The sequence below is a fragment of the Mustela lutreola genome, chromosome 15 (genome assembly GCF_030435805.1).
Source record: "Mustela lutreola isolate mMusLut2 chromosome 15, mMusLut2.pri, whole genome shotgun sequence".
Lineage (NCBI taxonomy): Eukaryota > Metazoa > Chordata > Mammalia > Carnivora > Mustelidae > Mustela > Mustela lutreola.
In genome coordinates this window covers 10,742,517-10,756,259 of record NC_081304.1, presented here as the reverse complement: position 1 = coordinate 10,756,259, position 13,743 = coordinate 10,742,517, and the positions used below count along the sequence as shown (strand labels likewise).

The window sequence follows — 13,743 nt, the reverse complement described above, 5'->3', positions numbered from 1 at the left end:
ATGAAATAAGGACAATTTTATATGTGCTAAAATATTTACTCCAAACTCCATCCAATTCTTCATAATAAATGTGTTTATTGGCTCAGAACAGGTTTTTATTTAGAGTTTCATGCATTTTTTACAACAGTTATTACAAAAAATTAGTAATTCATAAGGAACAAAGAAATATTTCTATATGAATGACATACCTCTTGTATTATATTATTGGCTGGTATTCCTTTGATTGAAGCCAAAATGGATAAGTTTTCTTCTACTGTCAAAACATCAAAATGTATATCTAACTGTGGACAAATGCCAATCATTTTTCTTGCTTCAAACATCTCATCTATTTCTGAGACTCTGTGTCCATATATAGATGCAAATCCTAAAAGCAAGATACATATTTAAATTTACACTAACTATATTAAGTATTAAAAAGTATATATGCCTTAATATGCACTAATAATTTAGTTACTTGTAAGTAGTAAATATATAAGGTATGAGCTACAACAAACCCTCATTTCCATATGATTGGTGATCTGCTTCCACCTTATTTCCAACTTCATTTTCCTTCATTTTCAGGTGATAATCACATAGTGAAAAGAACAAGGAATCAGAGCTTGACACTAAATATAATTGTGTACTGGTACATTATTTACACTTATATTCCAGTAGCAATTTGCCTTCATTTCCAGGCATTATTCAATAGTGGAAAGAGGAAAGAAATGAATAAGTTTCCCCTAACAGGTGTGTGGTGCTGAGAAAATCAGTCAGAATTCCAGCTTTTCTCTTCTATAACCTAAATACCAATATATCCTACTTAAATTTAAGAACAATTAAACCAATATGATAATATATGGAGAATTATAACAAAATCATAAATTCCTATTAAATGTAAGCTATTACTACCATCACTAAAAAGTGACACAATTAGGGATAAGCAATAAAACAAAACTAATTTCAGAAGTTAAACCACATTTTAAGAAATGCAGTTTCAATACACGGAAATTCAGCCTTTCTTAAAGTCCAGTATTTACTGTACTGCCACTCTATTAGGTTACTGTGGAAATAGAGTTACCATATTAAATTCTCACCTACGGGGCAATCACATACAACAATTATATGTTACAGTATTGCTCTTATAATTCTATTTTAGGAGATGGTGTTGATATTTTTCATTCTTTCCTTTTGAACTGTTGTTGCATATTTAGAAATCTATACCTACAATGTAAAATATCTATAGGTCTCATTTAATCTCCAATTAATCAGTGACTTATCCTTCTTTGAAAATGAAAAATACACACAAATATCTGATAAAATAGGTAACAAAATAAGATCCTTTTATTTTATTAAACATTTAAATCATTGTTATTTTCTACTGAAAAATAAGTAAAATAGAAAAATAATAAAACACATTTACAGACACTAAGGTTGATCTCAATTCATTGAAAAAATCAGCATATGTTTAGATAAATCAAGGATAAATAATAAATGACATATATTTATATAAGTCAAGGATAAATAATTATTTTGTGGTACCTTGGTTAATAACACTAATAAACCGAAGCAAGAGATTTTTTAAGTTGGAAAACTCTCACCATCAGAAGGCGGGCATAGTCCACAAAGAATATTCATCAATGTACTCTTTCCTGTTCCACTGTGGCCAAGTAATGCAGTAATCTGACCCTCGTATATGTCAAATGACAAATCTAATTCAGAAAATAAAAAGACTCAAATGTGATTTTTATTTCTATTGAGCTATACAAACTAATACAAAATACTTGAATAATCTTGAAGTAATCAGTAAGTTTAGTGATAGATTTAAAGTTATTAGCACATTTAACAGCATAATACTTGAATACACAAAACATTGGGGAAGGTTTCTATGAACCCACTCTTGAGACTAAGATAATTAAATAAGGGACAAACAAAAATTTGTTCCCAAGGGTATTAACAAGGTTAAACATTGCAAAAACCTAGAAACTAGCCAATAGAATGGGAATGGCTGAGTAAGTGCTTGAGAAATTCAATTTAAATAAAAGAAACATGGGGAACCCAGGTGGTTCGGTTGGTTGGGCATCTCACTCTTGATTTTGGCACATGATCTCAGGGTTGTAAGACAGAGCCCCACATCCTGCTCTATACTCAGTGGGGAGCCTGCTTGAGATTTTCTCTCTCTCCCTCTGCCCCTCACCCACTTCTCACTCTCTCCTCAAAGAAATTAAATAAATAAAATGAAGAAATATCACTCGATGGATGTGTCAAAGATTAAAGGATAAAAGAAAAGGATCTGAAATCCCAGCTTTAAATCACTGTAGATCCTGCTTTTTTTGTTTGTTTGCTTTTGTTTTTGTTTTGTTTTTTGTAGACCCTGCTTTGATGATGATGCTTTGGGATTCTGAGTTATCCCTAGAGCTTCAGGCTGAAAGCAAAAATAAACCCTCTCTGGAAGAAGATCACATCATCCAGAGCATCAAGCAATCTCTAGAATTCTCATATGCAATACACAGCACTCAGTCAAAAACAACAAGATAGGAAATAGCAAGATCAAAACCCAACAGAAAAGGCAGTGACAGAAACAGACCCAGAGGAGACTTAAATATTGACACCATAAGATTCTAAAACAACCATGCTATCATGCTCTCAAGAGAATGTTGGCGAAGAACTAAAAACTACATAAAAGAACCAAGTGACAAGACAAAAACTGGAAAGGGTAAGTGAAAAATATTTCCATACGTATTTAATCAGGTTAGGCGGAACTACAGAAAATTAGTAAATGACAAGAAATGTCACAAGAAAATACCTAGATTAACACACGGAGAGAGACAAAACAAGAAAAAATTCAGAAAAGAGAATAAAAGGCAACTGGGATAAAATGAAAAGTCATAAATCTGTAATAATAAACCTAAAGGGGGAGAAAAGAGAGAACAGGACAGAAGCAATACTGAATTAAAGAAATGGCTGAGAATATTTTTAAACAGAAGAAAGACATCAAGTCAGAGAGACAAGAAGCATTTATATACCCCAAGTGGAATAAATGTAAAACAAATAAACACCACCAAGGCAAGTGGTAGTAAAACTCTTGAAAACTAAAAAAAAAAAAAAAAAGATCTTTAAAAACAGCCAGGGTAAACATATATACCAACAACAAAAAAATAATAAAACTAACAGCTGTCTCTGCAGCCCAACAGAGGAAATAAGAAGACAAGAGATTACATTTTAAACTGCTGAAAAAGAATAACCGTCAAACTAAAATTATGCATTCAGAGAAACAGCCTTCAAAACTAAAGGTGAAAGAAAGATATTTGCAAGATGGGATTGGGAGGGAGACAAACCATAAGTGACTCTTAATCTCACAAAACAAACTGAGGGTTGCCGGGGGGAGGGGGTTTGGGAGAAGGGGGTGGGATTATGGACATTGGGGAGGGTATGTGATTTGGTGAGTGCTGTGAAGTGTGTAAACCTGGTGATTCACAGACCTGTACCCCTGGGGATAAAAATATATGTTTATAAAAAATAAAAAATTAAAAAAAAAAACTGTGAAAATATATCATTGGTAGACCTGCATTAAAGGAAGAAGCAAAAACATCTTTTTTTCATACACACAGAAAATTATCCTAGATAGAAGATCAGAAATGCAGGAAGTAACAAAGATAAATGATGTGGTAAATATACAGGTATTTATAAATATAAATGGAATGGTCTTTTAAAAAACAATGCTAATAACATTATCTCTGGTTTAAAATGTATGTAGAATTAAAATACATGATAACAACAGCATATAAGTTGGAATAGGGATAATCGGGATAAGTAAGGATAAAAGTAAGGTCTGGACTTCCTATTCTTGCTTTACTATTCTACAAATACTATAAATAAGTAAAGCACTAATTTATAAGAACATATGTCATAATATCAAGAGTAATTTCTAAAAAACGCATGTATAACTAAGAAGACAACATAGGGAAAATGAGAAATCGCACAATAAAAAAATACTCAATTGCTGCCAGTTCAACTAGTCTACTGAAGGATGAGAGACCATAAAAAAAAAGGCAAATTATGTCATCTACAGTCCACTAGACCAACCAGCCTATTAGCCAATTATGTGCCCAGATCACCATCCAATCCCAGATAATCCATGAACTGAATGAAGAACTGGAGATTATTTAGCCATAGTAAAATAATGGTTGACTTCAGCCACTGAGCATTAGGATTAGAGCAGAAATAGGTAACTGATTCCATAACGAGAAGCTAGGAGAAGTAGAATAAATTAAACCCAAAGAAAGTAGTAATAGAGAAATAACAAAGACAATGACACAGCTCAGTAAACTACAAAACAAATATATGATACAGAAAACTAACAAAATCAAGTGCACCTCGGTAGCTCAGTCATTTACTTGTCTGACTCCTGGCTTTGGCTCAGAGTTGTGAGATCAAGCCCCGTGATGGGCTCTGTGCTTAGTGCAGAGTCTGTGTGGATTCTCTCCCTCTCCCCCTTTAGCCACCATTCATGTTCTCTCTCTCACTCGCTCTCTCTCACTCTCTCAAATAAATAATAACTAAAATCTTAAAAAAAAAGAAAAACTTCAACGTCAAAAGTTGATTCCTTAAAAGATTAATAAAATTGACAAACCCACTGCAAAGCAAATGAAATAATCACAAATTACTAAATGAAGAGGGAACATCATTACAGACTCTACACACATTAAAAAGATGAGATTATTATGAACAACCTGTAACAATCAATTTGGCAATTTAAATGAAATGAACAAATCCCTTGAAAATAACTCACCAAAACAGACACATGCTAAAAACTTGTAAACTGATTCCAATGTATTTCCATGTAATTCTTTACATGAGAATGCAAAGTGCCCAAAATATAATATTTAAAGTTATCAAGACTAACTATAAATAAAGCTACAATAGTTAAAACAGAACCAAGCATAGATAAATAGACTGGGGAACAAAAGAGTTCAGAAGTTAAACCACACATTTATAATCAATTGATTTCATTTTTTTTTTTTTTTTTTTTTTAGGAGAGGGTGGTGGGCAGAGGGAGACAATCTAAAGCAGGCTCCACATGCAGAGCAGAGCCCAAAGCGGGGCTCAATCTTACAACTCAGAGTCACTTGATTTAATTTTTAAAAATAACACTACTGAGATATGGTTGACAAGTAATAAACTGTACCTATATCAAACAATCTTCTAAATCTTCTAAATTTGACATGTGTATATAACCATAAAACCATTACCACTATCAAGATAACGAACATACCTATCTCCACAAAAAGTGCTACTTTAAATGTCTCCACCTCTTGCCTGTTCTACCCACCTCCTCCCACCTCCAGATAATCACTGATCTGCTTTTTTTTCACTAAAGACTAGTTCTGCCTCTTCTAGAATTTTATACAAATTTAATTATACACTATTTCTATTTTGTTTCTGGCTTCTTTCACTTAACATTATTATTTTGAGTTTCATCCATGTTATAGCATGTATTAAGATTTCATTCCTTTTTTTGCTGAATAGCATTCCCTTGTATGGGTATACCACTGTTGGTTTGTGTATTCACCTACTGATAGGCATTTAGGTTGCTCTCAGTTTTTGTCTAATAAATAAGGTATGGTAAATATTCATAAGTCTTTATATAAAGTTATGTTCCTGGCCAAATACCTAAAAGTAAAATGGCTAGATCACATTATAGGGTATATTTAACTTTTTCAAAAGCTATCAAACTATTTTCCAAAATAGTTGTGTCACCTCACATTCCCTCCAGCAGTGCATGAGTTCTAGCTGCACATCTGCACCAACACTTGGTATGATTCAATTTTAATCACTCTACAGTGTTGGGGACAGAGGGTAGCTACACTTGTAGTAAGCACAGCATAACATATAGAAAATAGTAATTTTAATCATTGTACTAATTATGTAGTGGTATCTTAACAGTTTTCATTTGCATTTCCCTAACAAGTAATAATGTTGGACATCTTTTTTTTTTTAATTTATTTCTTTGAGAGAAGATCAAAAGTAGGCAGAGAGGCAGGCGGTGGGGGGCGGGGGGGGAGCAGGCTCCCCGCTGAGCAGAAAGCCCAATGTGGGGCTCTATCTCAGGACCTGAGCCGAAGGCAGAGGCTTTAACCCACTGAGCCACCCAGGCACCCCATGTTGGACATCTTTTCATGTGCTTATTTTCTATTCTTATATCTTCTTTGGCAAAGAGTTATTCAAATATTCTACCCATTAATTGGGTTGTTTCCTTATTACCAAGTTTTGAGAAACCTTTATATATTCTGGATTGAAGTCTTTGATCAGATACATTATTTCTATTTCTCCCAGGTCTGTATTTTGTCTTTTCATTCCCTTACCAGGGTCTTACAAAGAACAGAACTCTCTTTACTTTTTATAGACCAGTTTATCAATTAGTTATTTTACGGTTTATACTTCTGATGCCATATCTGAGAAATTTTCATCGAACTCAAGGTTCTAAAGCATTTCTCCAATGTTTGCTCCTTTTGAGTTTTATTGTTTCAGGTTTTACAGTTAGGTGTATGGCCCATTTTTTGTTAGTTTTTGTATATGGTGGCCAGCACAGACCAATGCTCACTTTACCTAACTATTTCAACAGCAATTTGTTTAAAAGTCCATCTTTTCTCTAGGAAGTTCTCTTTGTACCTCTGCTGAAAATCAGCTATATGGGCCTGTTTCTGTGCTCTCTATTCTGTTTCACTGATCTATTTTTCTGTCATTTTATACCAAAATTACACTGTCTGGATAACTGGAACATTTATATGAAGTCTTGAAACAAGGTAAGACGAGTTTTCCAACTTTGTTCTTTTTCAAAGAGGTTTTGAGTAGTCAAGCTCATTTGCATTTTCATGTAAATTTTAGAGTCAGTTCATCAAAATATACAAGAAAGAGTCTAATAGGATTTTTAATTGTGTCTGACTGTACTTAAATTTGAGTAAAGCTGATATCTAACATTGAGTCTTCTCACCCATGAACATTATTTACATATTAAATTTATTTCAGCGATGTTTTTTATTTTTTAGGGTACCAATCTGTTACATCTTTGTCAGATTTAACTACAGATACATTTTCTGATACTACAATATATTCTATTTTTAATTTTGTAATAGTATATAGAAATATAATTGATTTTTCCATATTTATCTTATATCCTGTCACCCTTGCTAAATTCACATTTTAGTTCCACTGACTTTTTTGTAAATCTACTCAGATTTTTTAAATGGACACTCATATCAACTACAAATAGTTTCCTTGCTTCCTTTCCAATTTGGATGCCTCCATAATACTGGTGAGCCATATCTTCTCAGCTGAAGGCCTACAGAGCAAAAACAGGTTTTCCCTAAAAAGACAGAATTCTTCCTCAAGAGTGCAGCATAGATTTCCTAAGTCTCCAGCTTGACAGCCTATCCTAAGAATTTCAGACTCAAGACTGCAGCTTCAGCTCTTGCCTCAGTTTCCAAGCTGCCATTCTGGCCTACAGATTTCCGACCTGCAAGGTCCCACAATCATGTGAACCAATTTCGTAAAAATAACTTCTTCATTCCATCCTTCTCCTATCCCTCCAGGTCACCTGCTCTCTGTAGGTATGTGTTCCTGTGTCTACGTGTATAGAAGTTCTATTCCTTCTGAAGAATCCTGACACATTGTTAAACATTCTACAAATCTCACGTGTATATAAGTTCTATTCCTTCTGAAGAATCCTGACACATTGTTAAACATTCTACAAATCTCAGGACAGTTTCCACAGCAAGTAATTTTCAGACTCAAAATTTAAGTAGTACTGTACTGAGACTGAGAAACCCTGTACTAGGTCAAAAGGGAAAAAAAATAAAACAAAAAAGGACATATACTTGCTCAGATAGTTGAACACTGTTCTTTCTTTTTTCTGTGTGGTTTTTATTATATATATATTTTTAAGATTTTAGTCATGAGAGAGCGAGCGAGCACAAGCAAAGGGATTGGAAGAGGGAGAGTGAAAGTAGGCTGCCTGCCGAGCAGGGAGCCTGATGTGGGACTGGATCCTAGGACACTAGGATTACAACCTGAGTTGAAGGCAGATGCTTAACAAACTGAGCCACTCAGGCATCCCAATAGGTGAATATTTTTCATCTTTAACAGATAGTACTTTTTCCTTTTACCACTTTGATGCTGTTAATTTTATTATTAAAATTAATCATAAATAAATGAAAGTAGCCCTAAAAGAAAGAGAAAATTGTGGTAAAGAAGTTTAAATTTCCCACAAACTAAAAAAAACTATGCAAATTATTTTCCGATTTGTACTTTACAATTATGGACTGAATAAAGAAAAGCTACTTACTTCTCAAAGCCTCCACATTTTCACCTTTCTTTCTGTAAGTCTTCTGAATACCACTGATTCTGAAAAACACCATTTTCTACTTAAGTATTTAAAGCATAAGGATGTGTGTTTCCATACATAGTATTTTTATCAAAGCTGTCATATTTAATAGGAATTATAATAAAGTACCTTTCTACTAAAACAATAAACCTAAGAGAGCTGACAGTAATTATAAAATCACTTTAAAGAAACCACAGAAGTATATACTCCTCTCCATTTTAAGTGTCATTCATTCATTTTTCTTAACAAACCAACTTCTAAAAATAAAGCACTTCACTCAAGGAATTTATAGATTTCTTTTCATTTTTGATTCTTTCCTATTTATAATTTATCAAATACTTGTTACATCAGTTAAGGGAGATTAAAAACCAAATGCTATATTTCACATCAGCACACATTTCAAACTATCTGTAATGTGAAGTGGTTCTCTCACTCTACTTTAAACTTCTTAAATCACTTTTTAAAGAATGAATTGTTTCGTTAACCAGTTCAAAATTTGCCCTTGAGAAAGCAGACCATTAGCCCACTTTTATATCCTAAGTATTTGGTTCTTCCTTGCTTTTATCTTTCTCAAATTTGAAAAACACTTTTTTCTATTTTTCTTTTTATTTCTTTTCTCTTTCTTCTTCCTGTTATTTTTTAAATTTGGTTTTGATTCATCTAGCAAGGTACAGTAGTGAATTTCTTTGGTTCATAGAAATTTCTTTTGGTTCATAATTACCTTGTAATACCCAAAGATCTATGAAATTAACAAAGGACAATATACAATGTAGCCTGAATAAAATTATAAAGTTAATATTTATTGTTTAAATCTACATAATGGAACAAATCTGAAAACAGCTTAATTGTGAAATACTAGGTTTCATTACTTTTAAAAATTTCCATTGAAACATAAAATCTCAAACCTAGCACATTACTCTAAATGATTACAAAGAAAATAAGAACTTAAAAGAGAAGTAGCCCACATTAATACTGTGTTTTAAAAATCATGAGATCTGTACCAACTCTCTTAAGATATAATACATGAATTTTTTTTAAGATTTTATTTATTTATTTGACAGACAGAGATCACAAGTAGGCAGAGAGGCAGGCAGAGAGAGAGAGAGGAGGAATTAGGCTCCCCGCAGAGCAGAGAGCCTGGCGTGGGGCTCAATCTCAGGACCCTGGGATCATGACCTAAGCCGAAGGCTGAGGCTTTTTTTTTTTTTTAACAATTTTTTTTCTTTTTTTAAGATTTTATTTATTTATTTGACAGAAATCACAAGTAGACAGAGAGGCAGGCAGAGAGAGAGAGGGGGAGCAGGCTCCCCGTTGAGCAGAGAGCCCAATGCAGGACTCGATCCCAGGACCCTGAGATCATGACCCGAGCCGAAGGCAGCGGCCTAACCCACTGAGCCACCCAGGTGCCCCTTACAAACATTTTTTTAAAAACAGGATTTGAATATAGCAGTTTCCATCAATACTTCTTATACCTAAATTGCCAATGATTAAATGATACCTTATGGCTTCTTTCCCCATAAATTCTGAAGAAACAGGCTCAACAATTTCACTAAAACTAATATTCCCATTAACATTGCCTTCTGATAGCTCCTTATAATTTCTTTTGCTCTTTGACCAATATGATGGCTTTAGAAAATAAAAAGATGATCTCCGTAAGCCAAATTCCCCTGAAAAATTAAAAAAAAACTTTTCATAACAAATTATTTCTAAAAACCATGTTTTAAATCATAAAAGCAATATGTGAAACATAAGACTTAGATCTAAAGTTTACATATAAAGTATTAAATCATCATTGTGTGAGAAGTGTTTTACTGAGAAATAATTCTAGTCCATAAACAGTTTGAGATACTTACAGTGCATGAGAATATAAAGATGCATGAAATACATTTTCCATTCTAAAGGAATTTGTGTCTTTATGGGTACACTATAACAAGTGGTTAGAACACAATGCAGAATATGAAGCATGTCATGCATGGTACTATAAGAGTTCAAAAAAGGAAAAGTTTATACCTAGATAGGGAACATATCCTGAAGGCTTAAATGTGTCTCATCTTAGAGAGTCAATGAAAACAGCTAATATATAATACTTAGAAAAGTGGATGTTGTTCATGGAGAAGACATTTTTTTTTTTAAGATTCTATTTATTTATTTGACAGAGAGATAGAGAGCACAAGTAGGCAGAGCCGCACAGAGAGAGAGAGGAAAAAGCAGGCTCCCCACTGAGCAGGGAGCCCGATGCAGGGCTCGATCCCAAGATCCAGGGATCGTGACCTGAGCTGAAGCAGCCACTTAACTGACTAAGCCACCCAGGTGCTCCATGATAGAGAAGCCTTTTTAAAATCAGGAGAGTAACGAAGCAATAGGAGAGGTATAGAAGACTTAGACATGGTAGACAGTGATGGTTGCTCACACAGTATATATCCATTTTCACCTCTTTCCCCACAAAAACCGATACTTCCCATTTTTTAAAATATCCACTCTTGTAGATGACCACACCTGATCTGATCCCAACTACAGAGAAGATCTAACTGATCTAATCAGCATGTGGCATGCTCTGGTGACTGTTACTGCTCCAACAATAGGCATGTAACCAATTAGACAAAAGCAAAGGTTTTAGGTGGATAGGGGAAAGATTCATTCTCCCTCTTCCCCTGGACATGAACAAAGAAGCATTCCACAGCAGCCATGAAGAGAGCAAATGTGCCAGACTCAGATACAGGTGGCCAAAGCATGGAGAGAGTGGGTCCCTGATGACACAGTTGAGCAAAACAACCAACTCGGAGTCTATCCTATCTCTCTGGACTTCCTTTTAAGTGAAACAGCCAATTTTCCTTCTTGTTTAAGTCAACCAAAATGGTTTTCTAACTAAAAACAAACTAACTTATATACTGGAGCTGTGTTTAAATAGGTAAATAGGATGAGTATAGAATACAGTAAGGAGGGAGAGTAAAAAGGGATTAAATATATAAAAGTATTGTGAAGGACATTAATACATAAAGAGTTTCTATTTAATTCACTAGAAATGCCTAGCGAGGTGATTTCGGAGCATATGATTATTGATTAAAGGGAATGGTGAAGCTTTAGACAGACTGAAGGCAGGAAATGAGATGAGAGGTATTACAATGCTGTAGACTAGTGCTGGCCAGCCTAGCAGGGATGGAACTGTCCTCTATCTATACAATATGGTAACAGCTACTGAGCAGTTGGAAGGTGACTTGTGCTATCGAGGATATGGACTGCTAATTTAATTAACTTTAATTAATTTTAATTTTAAAAGCCACTCGTGTCTAGTAGTAATCATATAAGTGCAGGTCTAGAACACAGACAAAAGTATAATGAGGAACTCAAAGGGGAAAGTCAAGGGAGTGTTAAATATTTTAATAATATTTTGAATCTATAGAAGTTGGCTAGAAATACATGATAGATAAAGAGAATTAAATGAACTACATAAGGTGAAAACTATGAAGTTACAAGATTACTTCACAGTTTTGTACCTTAGAGGGTAAAAGAGTCAAATACTTCAGCCAAGGAAGACTGACACAGGGAAGGACAGAGATAGATTCAGTTAAGGATTTAATGTTTTCAAAAGCAAACTCTTCTTTTTAACAGAATCTCCTTATGTTTACTAGTGGTTAAGACGCAGGTACAAAATATATTTATTTAAAATTAAGTTAAAAGCCTGGACAACAAATATGATGGGGTACTCTGGCTAGAAAAAAATTTAAATTAAACTGATGCTATGTGAGCAAAAAAAGCAAAAATCTTTAAAGCAAAATCTAATAACTACCTGCATACCTGGAATGACTTGATCAAGATAGATAGCCAAGAGGACATAGAATACACTATTAAGTGATAGAATGACAATAGTAATAATTAGAGGATATGGGCCTTCAGCCAAATTAGAAAATAAAGCACCTTCATTAAAATCTTCTAAGTGCATGACCTGAAAAACAGAAACACAAACTTTATTATATAAAAATGATAAAACTAACTGAAAGCTAATACCAGAGTTACTCCATATATCCAGATTGGTGGTAACCAAACTGGGCCTTTTAACAGATTAAACAATCTACCAAATTAGTATGAATTTACAAGGAAAACAACAGAAACTTCACTAAAATATAAATTTATCACAACAATCTATTTCAATCCTTTTTAAAGTTATGTTTCTAAAACTTGTTAAAAGGAGTATACATCCACTCTTGGGGCTTTTAATTCTGATGCAATGACTATCAAAGGAAATAACAATAAAATATCCAATTAACACTAACTGATGCAAACAAATGGTCCATGTGGCAGTCAAGCAAATTGAGTATTAGAAGATAAAATTATGATCAGCATCCTTTCAATGCTGAAAATAGGAAGGTATTCTGGTTTGATTAACACAACTATTACATTGTTCATAGTAGATATATACGAGAGAGCAGAAAGAAATATACTAGAGGCTGAGGCCTCCTTTAGTCCTAGATCTGCCATTAAGTGAATAAACTTTAATCACACCACTCTGGATCTCAGTCTCCTCCTCCGTGAAATGGAAGATGGGTTAAATAAACATCAAAAGTCCCTCACACAATCAACAAAACATATGAATCTCTAATTCTACTTCTCTAAGTTGAAGAAGAACTCAATGGACTCTTAAAATGTATAAACAACAGTTCTTAGGTCCAATGTAATTAAAACTTATTTAATGCAATGCTCATAAACAATCTATCTTAGATCTCACAAATCAGAATATTCTATCTAGTCAACATGAATCATCTCTTATATTAGTAATTATATTTTCTCCTTATACATTAAACAACTTTATGTTTTATTATATAAAGCAATTTCTCATAAGAATTTTTCCCTTAGAACCTGACTGCCCCTGTAAAGATTAATAAAAATCAAATAAACACTTTAAAAATAAATGAATATAAATATTATTTAGGTGAATGACAATCCCATGAACCCTAATGTAATAAAATCCACCAGGTCTACTTATTTCACTAATACAGTCATGAAAATTTGTTTTGCTCACACACAATTTTCTGCCAAGTACACATTTGAGATAAATTCACAAAAGGAGCAATCCAGATTACCTGATGCTTAAAACAACGACATCTAACAAACTGAATTATTGCAGTAAAATAGATTATTGAGACACACTAACACACTTTGAAGTAGAAAACTTATAAACAGATCATGTAAATGAAAAACTTAGAAATGAAGAAAATGTAAATAAAACCTAGTAAAATGTACTCTAGTATTCAAATAGGATTACTTTCTCATGTGGACATTTTAAAATAATTTCTTCGCAAATCCAGGGTAATATGCATTGTAGTATAACAGGCTGCATGGAATTGGAGGAAAAAAATATTTAGTGAAAGCAAGATGACTCTATTACC

General features: G+C 33.5%; 1 protein-coding gene across 4 annotated transcripts in view; it reads right to left on the bottom strand.

Moving 5' to 3' along the window:
• The window catches only part of ABCA5 (ATP binding cassette subfamily A member 5), a 70,041-nt gene that overhangs the window by 33,847 nt on the left and 22,451 nt on the right, over window positions 1-13,743 (bottom strand). For all 4 annotated transcript variants that reach the window (XM_059147853.1, XM_059147854.1, XM_059147852.1 and 1 more), the window contains 5 exons: window positions 12,155-12,302; window positions 9,858-10,026; window positions 8,321-8,379; window positions 1,578-1,688; window positions 189-364 (listed from right to left, as the gene is read on the bottom strand). In XM_059147853.1, coding sequence (XP_059003836.1) covers window positions 189-364; window positions 1,578-1,688; window positions 8,321-8,379; window positions 9,858-10,026; window positions 12,155-12,302 — 663 coding nt within the window. The remainder of the gene's footprint in view (window positions 1-188; window positions 365-1,577; window positions 1,689-8,320; window positions 8,380-9,857; window positions 10,027-12,154; window positions 12,303-13,743) is intronic.